The sequence below is a fragment of the Ammospiza nelsoni genome, chromosome Z (genome assembly GCF_027579445.1).
Source record: "Ammospiza nelsoni isolate bAmmNel1 chromosome Z, bAmmNel1.pri, whole genome shotgun sequence".
NCBI classification, from domain to species: Eukaryota; Metazoa; Chordata; class Aves; order Passeriformes; family Passerellidae; genus Ammospiza; species Ammospiza nelsoni.
Genome location: NC_080669.1, coordinates 27,546,189 through 27,565,893, shown reverse-complemented (window position 1 = coordinate 27,565,893; position 19,705 = coordinate 27,546,189). Strand labels below are relative to the sequence as shown.

General features: G+C 37.2%; 1 protein-coding gene across 1 annotated transcript in view; it reads right to left on the bottom strand.

Moving 5' to 3' along the window:
* ROR2 (receptor tyrosine kinase like orphan receptor 2) overlaps positions 1–19,705 on the bottom strand; it is a 143,746-nt gene that overhangs the window by 40,337 nt on the left and 83,704 nt on the right. The window contains exon 3 of the mRNA XM_059493080.1: positions 3,562–3,639. Within this exon, the coding sequence (XP_059349063.1) occupies positions 3,562–3,639 (78 nt within the window). The remainder of the gene's footprint in view (positions 1–3,561; positions 3,640–19,705) is intronic.

Below are 19,705 nucleotides of genomic sequence, written 5' to 3'. Positions count from 1 at the left end.
TTCCCAGCTTTTTTCATTTTTGTCTTCAAATAAACTTTTTTTCTTAGGTATAAGATGAGCATGGAAGAATCCTCAGGAAGAAGAGCATGATCTTTCTCACCACACCTCTTTATTATGGCAAATTTCTGCGCTGGCATTTTTAGACTAATATAAACTTATATCCAACACAAAAGGGTTTAGGGGCAATATTCTGAGTAATTAAACTAATGATATTTCCACCATAAGCAAAGTCACATTTTCCCACAATGAAGACATAATTTTTCACCTAGGATACATACTTTGCCTTATGGAATGCTGAGGATGACATCATTGTTCCAAAATTTACTGGTTTATGGTAAAATTTAGGGTACTAAGCATAAAGTGTTCATGAAATTGACAGGTAATCTATAAAGAATATCCATGAGATACAGAGTTTGCTAGGTTTATAAAAGAAGTGAAGACTGTAGAAACAGAAAATGCCTGTGAAAGTTGCTGAAATGCAAATTATGCCTTTCTAAAGGTGTGTATGACAACACTGAGCTTAGGGGACATCAATGGCAGTGTCACATTTGGCAGGTGGTGGGAGTCCAGTAAAGTGACTCCTTCCACAAGTAAATCAGAATTCCAAATAAACTGAGAAATATCATCCTACTAAGGAGGGTAGACTGAAGCCTGACTCACGATTACTTGCACAGAACATTTTCCTAAATAAAAAACAGTCTCCCCAATTCTTCATCCTCTGTTTTAGTTAATCCTGATACAAAGATGAGTGATTTACAGTTTATTTGAGTTACATTAGAAAATGAAAGGGATGTTGGCAGATCTCCCAAAATACACATGAGTAGCTAAGGAAACTACAATATTATATATGCCACATAATATCTCCAGATTAAATGATACCTTTACAGTCTAATTTAATCCAATTTGCATCTCATCCTTCATCCTATTTTTTTCTCAATGTAGAAAAATTCATCCAGAAACATGTAAAAAAAGTTGATTTGGTTCACATTCTCTTGAAATTCCCTTAGGAACAAGGAATAAACAACGGCCAATCCAGGGATGAAGCAGTATTAGCTTTGTGCACATTGTCCTCTCCTCTGAAATCATTGGGTTTTTAAGACCCAGTGAGAGTATGTTAGAATGTTTGTGAAAAAAAGAGAAAGACACCAAGCAAGGCTTACTTGAAAGTAAGACTGGTGAAACTATCAACTTTACAAAGACTGATTGAGAGGGGACTTGGACTGTGCTCGGATGTTTTACTTTTATTCCAAAGCAGACCTAAGTTCTTCTACAGCAAACACTCACTGCTCTGCACTGGTTTCAGTGAAACACTGCTCAGACACAGTGCTTTCCATTCATTCAAGTGTTCACTTAAAGGAAACAAGGGAAAATTAAATTCTCCTCAAATGGCTAGCCAAGCTGTTGCCCCTTCTCATCAACTATTAGAAGGCTAACTTCACTTGTAGGAAGAGACTTGCAACATTTTTGTAAATGAGCATTATTAATAACACCTTGCTTAAACTGATTTTGTCATTGGAGACAGAATCATTTCTCAGGACTTCTGGAAGATTCTAGAAAAGAGGATGACTAATACACGTGGTACTTTTAATGTGGTTTTTAATTTGGGTATTATTAAAGCTGGTTATCTCCATACCTGTTTTGGGTCTATTCCAAAATAAGAACAATTTTAAAAATAGGAGGTTACAAGCAAATCAAAATAACTGAAGATTTCTGAAGGAAAGAAGAAGGTTGATGGGATGGAAGGGCTTAGGAACCTTTGAAGTAGAACTGTCCAGTGGTTCTTTGTAACAAAACCTGACCCCTTACTATGACACAGAAACACCTGAGCTAACATTCCAAATAGTTTTGCTTCTATGGAGAATTTTGTGCCGACATTAAAATAAAATAAATAAATGAGAGCAAATGAGGCCATTTCCTAGCTAGGTATGCTGGAAACTAACAATTGGTTGTATACCAGTGAATAACTTAAGAACATGGGTCTCTTTTTATTCTTCCTTTTTTTTTTTTTTTTCTGAAGGAAATATACAGTTCTTACTGTGTAGAAATATTTGAGATGTGATTAATTACTTCCTCAGACAGATACTGCCTGTGGTCTGCAAAGGAAGGAAGTAACTGGAACTCCTTTTTCAGCAAGAAATTAACCAAGCACAGTCACATGGAAAAAAAAAAAAAAAAAAAAAAAAAACCAACCAAAAAACCCCTCTCTCTTTTACATCTGTAGCCTTAAAGGCTCAAACATAACAAAAGAGAGAAGTGGGTCCCACTTGCCAGGCATCAAGCCTATCAGATGCAGTTAAAAATTAAACATGGCCCTTTTTCATCAAAAGTAGTGTGTACATCAGTGTGAATAAAACAACTGGTAGTAATACAGTGCTACTGACAGGAATACTACTACAATTTTTTTTTTCCAGAATAAATGTCAAATTCTAAACTTCTAAAATATTTCAGCAGTTTCAGAAAGTAGTGAAGAGTTGAGAAATGGAGTGTACCAGATCTTCTTTCCAAATAGGGGGGACTTAGTCCCATGCTGATAATCAGTAGCAAGGTGGTTACACAAGCAAACAGAAACACATCTTTGTTTTACTGACTTACAGACCAAATTTAAAGGAAGATTCCATAAAAAACCTCCCAATATGCACATTCAGGGTAAGAAATCTAACTAATTCAGGAAGACAATAAGGATTAGATAACCTTGGATATCTATAAGAAGAGAAACTATATTCCAAAGCACCCCCAAAATTCATGTTCCTCTAAGATAAACTGCAAGAAGATCTTGTCAATACCACAGCTCCGCAGATTGCAACGTCCTCATTAATGAAGCTGACATTATTATCTGACTCTTTTCTTTAGCCTAAGAATTGACATTACGACAGCAATGCATCCATAAAATATAAAATTAGTACACAACTGAAAAAAATATTGTTCTTCAGGTAAAATACTGAAAATTTTCTGCTTTAGAAGGAATTGGAAGCACAATTTGCAGTAAATATGTGCATCCTCTGATCCAGGAATAGCATTTGGATCTAGAGCTTTAAGTGGCAAAGTGTCACAAAATTTATGTTAACTAATAAATAACTAGAAATCCTGACACTACAATCAGTTTAAAAAAACAAAGCATTAATGCTCAGAGCTACTTTAAAAGTACGTATTCTTGTGTTGTAATGGGCTAGATTTAACTACCTCAGACTAAAGATACCAGTACTTAACATTTACCTGGAGATGCTAAGTGTGGCACTGTACAAAATCAAATCAATTTCATGGAAACAATGTGAAATAAAACATGCAAGGAAGGTAGTAATAGCACACTGTGTTTGGATTAAAACATCTAACCCTCTCCATGTGGGGGAACTCAACATGCTTCGAAACTAATTTTTATAGACTCCTTTAGCCTTGCTAGCACTGCCTGGAATCAGAAGTGCTAATTCACAAAAGGAAGGTTGCCTTCCTTACAGTCTTGTATTAATAGACAAATATAGGGAACATTCTATAAAAGGATTTTGTTGGTCCTTTCTGAAGAATGTTTATACTTAAGCAGGGTGATGAAATTACAATTCATTTTACCTTTAGGTGTTGGAATTGGTCTCTCAACTCCATCCATATGACCTAAGGGGTCGTTTGAATCTGGAATTTCCATTTCACCTACAAAGAAAAGAAGATTTTGTTAAAGTGGAATTGAAGCTAATCTTTCTGTTAAACAGCATTATAACAGTGAGTTCAGCACATTCTCTCTGCCTCCAGAGTTGCACATGGGAAACACAGCACACAGGAAAAACATAATGACAAGGTCAGGATTTATCCACTGTGGATTAGAAAATGCTACAATAACTACTTTGTGGATTACTTGGTGTTTGACAAAATAGAAAGCATTAAAATCTACATTCCAGTTCTTAGTAGAATAAAGTCCACACATTTTTACAAAGAATGCAAACATTTCCTGGAAGCAATGGTGGCTTAGAAAATTAAACAGTACCTGAGCTTTACTGATAGCCCCAGTTACAAAATGGCATAAACTTGCTTTTAAACTTACACTATGGTAATTCAGATTCCATCTCCAGAGGTCAGACTCATTGTCACTACTGACTTTCTCATCCTACTCTCAGCCACATCCCTAAAAGACATCTTTAGAAATGAAACTATAATAACTGTTTACCAAGGATCTCAAAGTGTGAGGAAATGGATAGACATCTTCTGTATGCACTCCTTTTTTTCTGTCTAATATATCAGTACAAGCTAGCACACTGCAGACAGTACTTCGAAGTTCCTTCACATCTGCAGGTCTTGCAAAACTCCAACCATTATACATCACCTGTTTGCTCTCTGTTTAAAAAATTTAGGTAAGGAACAGAACTGAAGTTCTAACTCAGATAACAGTATAGATGTGATTTAACTAGAACAGCTTCGAAAATGACACCACCTATTTTTTTATATTTTCTAATCTATATTCAGTCATCCCAATTCCTTACATCCTTAGCATATCACAAAGATATGTAAATCTAAGGTCATTAAGATCTGAAGTGAAAGACCTGGGATTCATTGCAGGTCTGTCAGGGGTGTTCATGGTATTGTTTTAGGCAAAATGAAGCTAGAGAAAAGACTCTCCTTCTTCCCCATTTTGTCCCCATTACCCTTTCTTCAAACTACAATACAACTCTGAATGCAAGTAAAATACAAGTAACCTTATCCCTACCTTACACCATATTATGAACGAAGAAAATAATTTGAGACACTTTTTTGTTTGTTTATTTATTCTTTCAACCATTATTTGATAAGAGATTCAGCTAACTTGCCTTTATCAGGTAAAACACAGAAACCAGAGACATTCTCTACAGCAGGCTGGATCTGAAAGTATTTCTTTCATCACAGTACTGTCACTTGTCACTACTTCATCCCTACCTTTATCTCCCATTGCTCGAGATTCTTTGCCTGGCAACACGACAGATTCCAGTTGAATTGTGTGCTCATTCTCAGACACCACAAATAGAGTGATGGTGAAGATGGTGTTGTACCCTTGGTGACACACTCCTTCACTTCAGAACAGCTAAGGCTTGGGCAGACATTCTGCATTTTCGGCCACTCCCAGCACTGGTCAGTAGAAATCAGAGATAATATCCCCCAGCAGACTGGAGGGAGAAATGGAGATGGGGGGCCAAGCTGGCTATTGCCAACCTTGCCACTGCAAATCCCAACATGGTGCATCTTCATACTCCTGCAGGCTTGGTACAGACTTAGCACCAGACTTTTAGCTGTAGAGAACCTTTGCTGATCTTTTTGATTCAGGGCGAAGAGGTGAATGCATGACCACTACCAGGTATATTCTGTCAAATTTCAGCAGATACATCACATCTTGCTCTTACCAAGGGGCAGCAAGACAAGCTCACCTTGCTCTTGCTTGAACTTCTGCGTCATACAAGGTTTAGAAGGGGCAGCAGCATTTACTGGCAACAAGAAAGACAAATCCAAGATGAGACAGCCAGAGCAGAAAGAAGAGGAGGAAAACTGACCAGTTTTTTAGTCCACAAATACCTCTCATATCTTATTCTGGTGGTCATAATCCACCACCATTCAGAGGGTGGAACATTATTACAAAACTGTCCTTAAGGTTATTTGATTGCTTAGCACTCAGCTATCCAGACTTGCCTGAGATCTGAGCGGCACTTTTGGTTTAATACCACATCTTCAACTTTAAAATAATTGTTTCCATTTCTTCAGTAATCTCATGGGATTTACAACAGAAAAAGCCATTAGAAGTTCAGATAAATGAGCACAGAAATGTTTTCCTCTCTCATTTCTGCTTCCCAGGCCCATATCTCTTTATCTTTTTAAGTTTTTCAGAACAAAGGTGGAAAGAAACAAAAGCATTTGCTGTTTTGAAAAATTCCAGCATTAGTTGTATGTGATTCACTCTTGTACTTGATATGCTTCTGTCTGGAAAAAACATCAATCTTCATATGTGCTTGACCAGGGAACAATTACAAACTATAGCTGCCACTTGTCATCAAAATCTCCAGTACTAAGCAAAGTTAAAATTAAAATCCTTTGCATTCTTTGCGAATCATAAATACAAATCAGATCTGTCACTTAAACTTGCTTTTATGAAAGAAACATCTATATTTTCTGTAAACTGCAAAATTCCACTTCAACCATATTTATGACGAATTCCAAGCTTTAATCCTAAACTTTCTCTACCACAACTTAAAACACAAAAAATTTATTATCAATTTGAAAAATAAAGTTTTTAACACTATAAAGGCAACCAGCAAGTCACTATAACAAAATCTATTTTTCTCTTGTATTGACAGAATTTAAATATTCTGAAATCAAGAACTTAGAGCTGTGTACCCCTTTTGAATATTATTTTCTTTTTATTATTATCAGTGCTTTCTGATTTTGCACTAATAACACAGTATGTTTTTCCTGCCAGGAGTGAATCCATGGTGTTTACCTCAACAATTTTTACCTACCAATTTTTTGGGGTTTTTTTTCCCAATTTTCCTCACTATAGTACACATGGACCCTGATCATGTCCCATCATCAACTCTCTGCAGTCTTACTCTTGTTTGAAGTTGCCTACACAACTATGCTCCTGTCCACTCCTGATTTTTAACTCTCTTTTCTCACTTTGTTTAATCAATATTTCCATAAGGGTATCCCATTTTACTTTTTTCTTCCTGCTTCCAGTATCTTCTCCTAGAAGAATATTTATGTGCTGTTGCACTCCCTGAAGGGAAAAAAAGTCCATGAAGTAATTTAAGGTGCCAAATTTTCACTGTCAGATTTCATCAGTAAAAAACTAGTACTAGTAAAAACATAGTTGTTCACTAAACCGGTTTTAGATGTCACAAAGATACCAGATAGTCACATTGTTTTTTATCTCTATAACAAATGCAGCACTGTCATACAACACTAAGAAAAGAGGTAGACTTGCAAAACACAAAACTGAAAGAACAGCAGCAATCCACTATACAGTTGTTATTTAAAATTGGTAAGAAAATAAATGCTCAATAATTGAACCTTACATGTGGTCTTACCACCTCACTCTGGGAGTAAGTATGCTCTTCTTGTGTGCTATTGAGGCTCTCTTACTTCAAAAGGGGTACAGAAGAGTTGGAAGAGTTTCAGAGAAGTGAGAATATTTATTCATAAACCAGTTTTTGTACTGCTACTAGGATTTGTTGCTCTGAGAAGGAGATGTCTGAGTTCAATTACTGTAAAGCTCTACGGAGTCATGAGAGTCCACAGAGTGGATGGACTCTCTTGCTAAAAATGGCAGCGCTAGAAAAAACAGTAACAATCAACTTTAAAACAAAGATAAAATAAGGCAATGTTTTCTCAGAAGAGATGTAATTGGACTGAGTGCAGAGTTCAGATGACCCACAGGTAAGACTGGACAAGTTCAGTGAGACCTCTCTCACAGAAATCCTGTGTGGTCATATTAAAGTCCCTGAGTTAAAAATGGCTGGAGGCTGGGTAAATACCCAGCACAAAGGAGTACTATTTACTTAGATCTCTTCTTACACTTTTACTTCAGCATTACCTTTTTTGCTGCCACCAGAGCCAAGACTTAGCACTGCCCAGATCTCTCATCTGCTCCTGTATAGTGATTCTCAAACTTTTCACTAGCATATTTTCTCTCCACAGACATTAAGTGTATCACAGTTAATTTCTAAAGACTCACGTCTTTAATTTATGTTTGCTGTGGGAGTGGAAGGTAGAAGAGATCATGAGTGCCCTCTTCTTCCACACTGCATGACCAGACATGACTTCAACAGAACCAGAAGTCGGCCTGAATGCCAATGGCCAGATGTGCCACTTGCCAGATACTAAGGAATACCTTATTAATCCTCTTTTCGTGGAACACACAATCAAGTAAAATGCAGATGCTGTAAACAGTGACTCTTTTAAACTGCTCACCCACACAAAAATGATTTCTTAACTTTTGAAGGCACTAAAGCAAGCCATTTCAACCTATGGAAAATCCCACTCCAAAAGAAAAAGCATGTTTAAAATAATATAATTATCTATATTTTTGATGTAAAAAATGTGTTCAGTTCCTTTGATTCACATAGTGAACTGTAGCAAGGAAACAGGTGCTACAGAAAATTCTTTTCCTACTTGTATATAAATAATTATCACTTATTTTTAGTTTCGCTTCTCTTGAAAACATGAGGACAACTTTCTTACTAACAAGATTCAACACAGGTAAGCTCACTGCTCCATCTTATGCACCAATGACCAACGAAATACAGAAGCAAATATCCAGAGTTATTGGGGCAGGAAGGCTCTTTTACACTTTTGAAAACTAAGTTGCCCAGCTGATCACAGTATCAACTCACAGGGCACACACCACTCATCATAAAATAACTGATTTTTTCCTCTGAAATGGTTATGACTTCACAGATCATTCATTACCTGAACACTAAGTGCAATAAACGGATTCCAAAATGATCATGGCCATAAGCAGACATCAAAATAACACATTAATCTTCATCAGAAAGCCAGTCACAAGGAGGGGGTTACCATAATTGATACCAGGAACAAAACAAGGCCTCAGTCTCACACAGAAAGAGAAAAAGAGTACTCAGGTATTTTCAAACAGAGTGGGCCTGACTGACTCAGAGCAGCTAAGGGCGGGCTGATGCAATACCGTGCAATGTTATTAACTGTCTTTCATTATTTGCAGAGCACAGATGAGATCTTAAAATATGAGAAATTGCACGAGTGTTTCCTATTATTTATTTAAAAGGGTAAAAAAAGGTGTGCCAGAGAATTATAGAGCTATCAGCTTAACTTCAATTCCTGGAAAAATAATGGAACAAAGAAGTTATTTTTAAGCATTTACAATAAAGCAGAGAGATGAGTAATAACTAAAATAGAAGCCAACATTGACTTGGCTGACACTGATTAGAATCAGACACAAGTCAACAATTGCAAGGTACTGCAAACAAGGCAAACTTCAAAAAAAAAAAGCAGTAATCTTCCCCCTTTACTCAAAGCTAGTAAGGCCCTAGACTACTTTCTTCAATTTTCTGTGTTCCATTTCAAGATAGATGAGAGTAAAAGTAAAATACAATTACCAGCACCATGAAGATAGTCTACAAAACATGATTAAGAAAATCAAAACCATAATGATTACTAAGCCTTGGTCTGAAGAAGATTAAGCTATGGACTGAGAACAAGTATTCTTCAAACACAGAGGTCTCAGTAGATTAAATTTTTTAGTGTGGCAGATTTGGCAACAGTCTAATGCATATGATACTGCACAGGTAATAGAAGCTTCTTCTCCCAGATGAAAGAGGACTTCTTAGGATCTCTTCCGATCTTATGATTCTATGAATGAACCATCCCTCTACCACTGTATTTTAAATCCCAAAGCCTACAAATATATCCTTCAACACTAAAAATTGCACAGCCCTACAATTAGCAAAGCTGCAGATTTTTGTTCTGACGTTTCTTTCACTCATCAATAATCCTGTTTCTGTAGCTGAAACTATTTTCAGATTTAAACATCAATATGCAACCTTTGCTTCCTGCGGCTGTAACCTTTTAGTCAAGTTCTAACTTTCTTCCAATAACGCAAAACTCCCAAACTCTCTCTTTTCAGCCTAATGCCCTCTAATATTCTGTTCTTTTCTTCATAAAACTTTGTTGACCTTCTGTCAATTACTAGCCTCTGGAGTTCCCAAACAAAGGGCCCACTGTACCCTTTGATTCAGCTGCCAATCTGATTACTTTGGCTGGGGGAGGCAGGCTGCTTGGGTTGCTGAATCAGGGTCTTTCATTGAAATTTCTCTTTTCCAACATCTGCAGCCCCTGGCAACCAATTGCAGAGTGGGCTTGGCAGACCTGTAAAGGGTGGTGAATAGGCTACAAAAGATGCAGTTTGTAGCATAAAATCAGTGCACCCCTTTCATAGTGATGGCAGATTAGAACCTTCACAGCACACGTTTCTTAACTGCTGCAGCTTCACATAAAAAAAGCTGAAGGTGGGGAAAATAGCCTTCACTTTCTCTTGTAGTTGCTCTACTGAGACAACAGTGAAGTCTGCAAAACAGTCACTTCTTAGCTGGTTATCAGCTCACAAAGCATACTGTTCATAGGTTAGCATGTTAACTTATTAAATGTGTGCTTTGGCCATCCAAAACTCTTCCAAATTACTTTCAGCTAAATTCATAGTAATAAAACATTCTCACCATGAGACCATTAGAAAGGGAGTAAGTTCTTCTAAGCCTGCTCTGTTATAATATCAAAATAACATTTAAAAAGTATATTTAAAGTAAAAGAAATAGCAGCCTAAAAGTCAGAGAACCTTCAGAAAGCTGGTATATAACACAGACAAGAAACCTTTTAAAAAAGCCAGGGTTGACTTATACAGAATACATTCCCACAATTCATAAGCATTCCCTGTTAAAGAAAACATCTTGTTTCATTAGCTCGGATTTTTCCCTCTATAAGCTGTTTTCTATTTTACCTAATAGTTATATTGAAATATTTTCATTTCAGTAAGTATGAGGAAAAACATTCTACTGCTAAGTGTGGGAACTACACTACAGGACAAAATGCAGACACAAGGTTTATGATCTGTAGCAATAAAAAGAGTATCAGTATTTGGATGGAAAATACAGCTATTTTGAATAAAATATTAAAAACTCATAGACCTTAAATCACTTTCATTCTGGATGGTGAAGATTCATTTCTCAAACACATGTTAAGAGAGACTCAAAATTTTGTATTTTGTCACTTAAGGCATAAAGAAGGAACCTGCATATTGCATTAATCTCTGTTGCTGTGAATGTTTGTTCACAGATTTATCCAAGACAGATTAGTAGTCTGTTTCAGAACACTTGTTCTTAAGTGCATAATGAAAAAAAAAAACACTTTATAAATTTCACAATGTTCCTGCAGGAACTTCTTCATTTAATTCTACCATCAAACCACTCTAAAACACCATAAAAAAGAACAGTCGGTCATCAGCACAGAACTATAGAGAAGGACTGCTTCTTGATTTTCACACGGAGCTGCAACAAACCCTCAAAACAGAAAAAAGTATACTGAAGATGCAGTTTATCTTGTTAATCATCAGCCAGGCGCCTTAGAAAGTACAATGAAGTCAGTGTGAGAAGAAAGAAATCAGATAAGTAATTTAAAATATTATTAACAGGGATTCAAAAGCAGACCTCAGTGAATACCTTGATTTATTTCAACACCTCATACTGTTAAAGCATATTTTACATTAACCACACAGCTGCATTTTCAACTGCACTGTCAATCTTTATCCTTTCATTGCACAACTTTCATCCTAGAGCTTAGCTATTAAATAACTTAGATTCTTCCTCCTGCAGCTCTTATTTGCCACTTAAAATGAGAGTTCAAAAATGCTACTGAGACAAGCTAAAGATTTGTTCTGATTTCAGTCACAGAAGAAGCCTCATTAATAGCTGTCAAAACATTACAGTGAAACAGACAGAACCCATGGAAAAGAAGATATGCATTTCAAGTCGGTATTTTCAGTGTGCAGCTAAGTTTTGAAGATGTTAAACTTTGGATTACAAATTATTCTATTAATTCACAGCCAAAACACTCTGATAAAGTTACAATGAAGTCCAGGTCCTCTTATTTTACAATGTAAACTGGAGAACATTTAACAGAAAACAGCTTACATGATGAAGGAATATCCAAATCCTATTTTCAATTCTTAGCACTTCCTGCAAAGTCCTGGCCAAGTCACCTTAGGCCAGATTAGTAAAGAATTTGATGCCAAAAGATGCAGACAGATGTCTACCACGGTTTTCAAAAGCATGTGGGCACCTGAATGTCATGTCTGCAGTAAATATCCGTTAATCTTTTGTACCTCAGTTGCCCAGAGGCTGAGGGGGGAAAAGGTTAGCTCCCTGATGTGGTTCCCAGAGCAGCTGCACGAGTGTTTCACTCAGCACAAAAAAGGGAGAAGCATGGAAGCAAGAAACTAAGACAGAGGAAAGGAAGAAGAGAGTTTTTTGGAGGACTGTTGTGATTTATATCACCACAACTCACCACAGAAGTTCAGACAAATCTGTGAAAGAGGAACTCCACAGTCTCCCAGAAGCCTGGTTTTGCAAGAAAAGCAAAACATAAAGCACTGTTTGGAAACAAATTAAAATAATAAAAGTGTTCTGAGCATTTAATAAGTAAGTATTAGCTCTATGATATTTACACTGAAAAACACTTGAGGTTTTTTAAAGCCACAAATGGATTTCATTTGTGATTTCTAATTTAGCAGAAATGTAACTAAGTCTACTAGCTATCACAAACATAGGTTTTCTGTATAATTACATGCTGAACACTCAGAGACAATATACCAGGGAGCATATAAAAGCTTTGAATCAAAGGAGAAGAACCCCAAAAGTAATCATGGATTTCATAATGAGTGGTATTTGTTGCTAGTGCATTATGGTTTGGGGGAAAAAAAAAAAAAAAGGCAAAAAAAAAAGCAATTGTGAGTACATTCCAAAGTTCTTCACCACCTCAGTTGTAAAGTCACAGTTTAAACACAACCAGGAGAAGCTCTGAACACACCTGCAGTAGCTCAAAGAACACCAAGCAACATGATAATTATCCATGGCATTATTAAATGATTGATTATTTTACTGCTTCTGGCTGTGAAAACAAAATAATCTCAACCAAAAGGTTGAAAATAATCATGATTTATGAGTATAACACTCCATCAACTGGGATAAACAATGATTTTCACAGTGCTCTTTTTTCTAAAAGAAAAAAAAAAGGAGTAGAATCCAAAAATGCCAGTCCTGTCTGCAGCCTTAGGCTGAAATATTTAACACTTCTGTTCAGAAAAACAGAAAAGTCAGAAAAACACTTGAAAATGGGCTTACTCACCCTCTTAAATTCTTTCCTATGTTTGAAACAAAGCAACAGTAATAATCTCCCTCAGCCTAAGAGGCAAAATAAAAATAGCACAGATCACAATGAAGTGTAACAGAGTATAGTAGAACTTACCACCTAGTCTAATAATTAATCTGACTGGGTTGACAACAGCAGAGGAACTGTCATAAGTGCAAAACCACCTTCCTACAGGTTATTTAGTTTCCATTCTGTAATTGTACTTCAAAAGCAGGAATTGCAGCACCAGTCTCTGATGGTAGGGAGGTTACAGCTAGCCACTCTCCTCTCTGGAAAATACTGCGAGTAAACAGCCTGCTCATATTAATCAGAGCACTTTTTATATTATTTATGGTAAGCATTATAAACACCTCCCTGACCAAAAGCATACCATGAAAATCAAAGAGTAATTAATTCTCAAACACTAGGAGCTGACTAATTTGAGAAACCTGGGCACCGGAGCATGACATTTGGGTTATCAATACTTCAAGAAACCAAGGCTCGCAAGTGAACCAATGATAGGGCCTTATTCATCCTTCAATAAAATCATTAAATAGTTGGTCATGCACTCTTCTACCACCAACTATCACAAATAGATGTCCATGGTCTTTCCTACCACAAAGCATCAATTATTTTTTAAAGACCCAAATAGAACACTGTACTGGCTATCTAAAGTTTTACCTAATTACTTGGGGTTTGTCTGCCCTAAGTCAGAGCAGAGTGGAATTTTACAAAATTACACTGCTAGAATTAACATCAAATACTGTTTTCAGAGAGAAGGAGCTGATCACAAGTAAAGTTTATTTCTTACTATTGGTTTGGATCATGACCAGTAAAAAAAAAGTTAATTATACCAGATTCAATTGTTAGAGAGGGCAAACTTCTCTTCCTCAGAAAGGATTTTAATTTTTGAGTTTAAAATTCACAATTTTCCACTGGAAGTTCTCTTCATAATGAGTAATTAGCTATAGTCTGTATACACAGAAAATATTAACTCCTCTCCCCCAATAAACATTACAGCTCTGATGGCCATGGAGCAAGTACAGAGAGAGAAAGTTGATGTGCAGCTGGTGTGGCCAGGGAGGTCACAGGTGAGCACTCCCAGCACTTCTGACCACATCAAGGATTGCTGTGGCTCAACATTACTGTGTGCACATGTGCATGTGCACGTGTGAATATTTGCCTCTGCGATAGAAAAGGGAAGAAAAAGATAAGAAAGTGTGCCTGGCACGCTGTAAAAATAAACAAGCACCTGGTCTATACTTTAGCCATTGAAAAATGCAAAACAGTTATTCTCTTTGGAAGTTTTAAGATATGCTATTCATTTGCTTAGTAGGCTTTGCTACATTTCCCAGTATGGGGTTATTTATTTAAATAACACTACTAGTAAAGTTTAAGTAATACTTATAAGGTCTTCATTTGAAAGTAGATATCCAAACCACAGATTATTCCTGTTGACAGGTTTTGTCTAGTCTACATTCTGGAGAAAGAATGTAGACTGGACAGGACGTATCTTCTTCCTACTGTATTGGTCTGACTTCTTGGATTACAACTGAATGTCTACAGTGAAGTCGTAATAGTTGTCTGCTCTGAAACAAACTCCCATTTCTCTTCCTGCTTTTGTTTAAACTACCTTTTCTTCTACAGAGGAGTGAAAAAAGCTCAGATGCTAGGTGGATTTTGATTTGGTTCCTCTTTGTTATTTAATAAACAGAGCTAAGCAACGATCTTCTGGACAAAAAGAGATAGCATATTATTTGCTTACGTTCTTCTCAAGGCAAATAATAAAACAAGAGTAGAGCCCTGAAGTGAAAAAGAGTGTGTTCAGAATGCTTCCACATGTGGATATACACTGTTGTCAGTGAGCGGACAGTGAAAGAACTCAATGAAAACTTGGGTTTTCAAAGTCCCACTGACAATAGTTAGCACAGTCACAAGGATGCACAAGCACCCCTTTCTGCTGTGCCTGCCTGAAAGCAAAGCAAGGAACAGCTACATTAACCCTGCAGTGCACACAGCCCAGGCATGTACCCATCAGCAAGCAAGCTCAAAGCACGTAGCAGTTTCTACCCAACTCACCTATTTCCCTATACCAGTAAGGAATTTCCTGAGCTCCCACTATCATGCTCATTACCCAGTTTAATAACTGTAACTGGTCACAAGATCTGATTTAACCATTGTATTAGTATTTTGTTTCAGCTGCAACATCCAAGGCTGCCATGCTGCCATTTTAATGTTCTGAAAGGAACACTTGGGTACAAGTGCAGTGCACTTTCAAGGTTTTATCTTCTATCTATCTATAGAGCTCTATAAACTCTTATTTTGCAACCTACTATGTTTGCCACCTTTTTGTTACTCTGACAGCAGGACTGACATTGGTTTTTGTTCATCACATGGTCAGCCTTGTTTCTATGTCATAAAAAATACTGTGGCTGTAAAACACGTGTTTTCATAACATGCAAGTGAGAAGCAATTTTACATTGTAAGGTTAACTCGTGGCCCAATGCCATGACCTCAAATTCATGCCTACATATTGAAAAAACTTGTCAGAAAGTCACATACAACCACGGCTGAGGTATCATTAGGTATGTTTTCAGAAACGCACTCACTTGAAATTATAGCCTTTTATTTTGAATAAATGCAACAAAAAGCTCACATGTCTGATCATGCAAACATGATCATAGATGGGAGTGGAACAAGCTGCGTGGAAGCAGCAGCAGCAGCCACCACTGGAAAATTGGTTGGATCCACCCCAAAAGTGCAAAGTGCACAGAAGACAACAGCAACTGCATGCAACTGCCAAATATGATGGTCTTAATTTCTAACACTTCTGAGCCATAATGATAATTCTAGTAAGAAGGAAAGGCTGCTAGACACAGAATATATCTGAGTTCACAACAATCAGATCAGCAATTATAACGGAGAGTAGCATTAAGAAATGACATGATTCAGGTACTTACAGGAATCTGAGAATTTGTTGATAATGAAGCTTCAGTGAAAGCATCCCATTTTGTGTGATGTAAATGGAATTAACATTTGCATAGCCGGCACTTACTGTACAATGTAAAGACAGGAAACTTCTAAGCTTAACAGGCAAGTTCTTAATGGCTCTTCTTTATTCTCAATACTGGATATTTTGTTAAATACCAAGTGGATTTTCTCTGGTTTAAAAGAAAAAGTAGAATTAACTATTTCCATCATCCGTAGCACATGCAGGAAAACCCATTTTGTCTGTGCTCTGGGAATTTCCCAGGTCTGGCTGGTACAGAGCCCGTCAGATAATCACCAGCTTGTTCTGCACTCCTGTGCAGGCTGTGATCTGTGGTATTTGGCAGAGCAGCAGATCCAGAGAGGGAACTGCCACAGAGGGAGAGGACAGCAATTTGAGCTCACCATGGGCAACTGAGGGGCTCAGTCAAGACTGGGAGGAGATAAGCTGCAGGAGAGTCAGTGGCATGCCCAGTCAAGCAGGATGGAATAGAGAAACCACAGTACAAGACAGCTGGCTGGCACGATGACTCGAAGGCAGAGTGCATTTCTTCTCATTCATCTGACCATTCTGCTGCCCACACAAGTCAAAATTCATACAAGGGGAACAGTTGTTTCCTATCAAAATATAAGACTGCCTGATACGAAATAAGACCAGTCACCTGAGTTTAACCTGGCAAAGGGTCACAGCAATGGAAATAGTTATCTAATTGTTGCCTGGGGCACTCTGCTTCATTTGTGGTAAATAACCTTTACATGACAAAAGACTACCATAAAAATTAGCAAGCACTAGGTATCTTTGCTAGCAGACCAGTGATGCCATTATTTAAGTGGTCAGAGTGATCTGTCATGTTGTCTAAGACAAGGAGACTTTATTACATGTTCATCAGTTTAATGAAAACAAAGCTTTTTCTTCTCTAATATTATCAGGCATTCATTTCTCATCACTCACCTCCTAAAAATGTTTTAATATTTTCAGCATTTTTTTCTTTTGTGAACATATACTTTCCCTTACTCTGTGATTTGTGAGAATATATATCCTCCTACAAAAAAATTCAACTACAGCTAAAATTTTAAATCTTGATGGAGTACGTGCATTAGGTAGCAGTTACTGTGTTAACTAATTTTATGGAGGGTTATTTTTCCTCGTACATATGCATGTTCTCATGCTTTGGGAAAACATTTAGGAAATTTTGTTCAAAGCAGGAAGTGAGATGCTAACCACAACCTAACCATTAGCTGTCTGCTGTGGCACTGAAGAAAATAATCTTTGAAAAGTCTGGAGTGGTTATTTGCATGTGCTACACTTTCTGTTGGTAGATATGAAATTAAGAATACAGTGCAAAGAAAAGCTCCTGCAAATCCTCTACTATGTCCACTACCTACTGCCTCTCAGGCTTTCTACAAAGAAGCCAACTTGAAAGAGACAGGGTGATTTACAGTCCAGCTCCATGAATGTAGATAAGATCTGGTCAAAGATCTAAAACAAAACAAAGAGCTCTGTATTACTCTTGGAATGGATTCTCAAATATTTAAAACTACTGTGACCCAGAGAGCCAAACGACTGATATATTACCCTCGACCTTGTCATTCTTGGCTAGTCTGTTTTGCTCTGCTCTGTCTCTGTATCCTGCTTTGTATATATTAATCTGAAATATCTAACCTCTCTTGTTTGATAAAGTAAGCACTGTAGAGATAACTGGTCACTAAGTGTTCTGCTCAGTTACTTGGTTGTCTAAAGGTATCTCCTGGCAATGCAATACAGCAAAGACATTTTGTTAGCATCACTATTCAGAAGAAAAATATAATTAGAAAAGCCTATTACAATTCCTTGCATGATAATGAAAACAATACCTAAAACATATTTTCAGATTATTTCTTTTAATTTTGTATATTGCTTCAATGAAATTATATATTATTTCTATTTTCTCCTACTGGGAAAAATGTATGGTGAATTAATTTATTAATCAAAAAAGAAAATTCTCTATATATTTATAGGCATAACTATCCTGAATAATACTAAATGCTAGTCAAGCTGAAGGAAATCTTATTTATAAAACAAGGTAAATGAATTCCACTTCTTTTTGTGTTTGCCTCTCTAACACAGTGGTGATCTTGAATATGCAAACTTAACATGGCAACCTAAATACAATGAATATAATGAAAAAAACTCATGCATATGGAAGAAACAAAATGGACTGCATTGCATATATGTTTCTTTCTCCTGTTTTTCTCTTCTTCTTCATGAAAATAAGTACACAACAAAACCTCAGCCTTCCCTGAAAAACCTGTGAAAGAATCTAAATTTCATACCGCATGCAGAAATTGGAAAGCAAGTCAGAATTGCGTATTTGGCTCTGCAATTCATGCATGTTTATAACTGCAAACAGGAGTTTGAGAAAAGAACAATAACAGATGAAGTTCTTAACTGGCATGAAACACTTTTCTGGGTTTCCTGGGAAAGGTCTACCAAATGGTAAAAGTAAGATTACGTTACAATTATGAAGAAGGACATTCACAGACTGTAAAACTCAGCTTTGAAGAACACATATCCTGGCCACAGCACGGCTCTCAACTTTTGGTAGTCACAGAAGGACTGAATTCATTTACCATAATCCACTTTCCCACCCACCAATTACCATGAGACAAAGGCTACCACAAACTTTCAAGCATTTGGCTTGGCAGGAGTTTGTGAAATTACTTCATACACAAAAGAAGTAAGATACAGGCAGTATTATGTTACTGTAACAAGGCTTCTAAGCAGATTTTAAGTGACCTTATTGGCCCAAGTCATAAAACGGTAATCCTTAGTGAACTTAAAATTCATGGAGAAATTTGACATGAGCAACAGCCCCTTGCTGCTGTAGTTAGTAAAAAAGTCTATAGCACATTCTGATTTATTGCATTCCAATGCCTTTCAATTTATTTTTGAAAGAGATTTGTAAGAATGTTATTAATAGAACTTCAGTTGAATAGCAACAAGCAAACCAATAACCAAACACTTTGCTTTCCAAATAATGAACACAGCACTCAACACTAACCTCAAAATGCTAGCATATCAGCTGCAATCATTGTATCAGTCAGGTCATCATAAGGTCCAGTTATGTCAGTTCATTGCAAGTGCATCTAAGGAGGTATATTCATCAAAATCTTTTATTACAGAATTCAAATATTATTAAAATGCCTTTAGCGTTCCCACATTCCAGTGACTAAACTTTCAAAAGTAAGTGCTTAGGAGCATTTAACACAGATTAATGACATAAGGTGAAGCCTTTACGTTCCAGCACTGGGAGAAACCAACACTGAAGAGAGAGATGTGAAGAGACTGAAAAGAGTCTGTGACTAGGGTCACAACCAAAATGTTGCAGCTTTTGACATCAGCAAAATACCTCCAAAAATTTAAAGGGGTGTTTCTCTACAAAGCTGACATGGCCAACTGCCCTGCTAAAGTGTCTCTACACCAGGGCATGAAGCATGAGCAGCAAACAGGATGAGCTAGAAGCCACTGCGGTGCTCAAAAGCTCTCACCTGTTTGCCATCACTGCAGCTTGGTGGGACGAATGCCATGCGTGGCTCCTGAGTGCACCTATCGATGGCTACAGGCTGTTCAGAAGGGACAGGAGAGGAAGGAGGGCTGGAGGGCTTGCTCTCCGTGTCAGGAGGTGGATTGAGCGTGAAGAGACGTCTCAGAAGAACAGCCATGAGCAGGCTGGAAGCCTGAAGGTAAGCATCAGAGTCCAAGGCAGCAAAAGGAAACTTGTGGGAGCTACTACAGGCAGTCTGATCCAGGGCATTTTGTGGATGAAGCCTTCTTGTTCAGGTTATGGGAAGCACTACGCTCTTG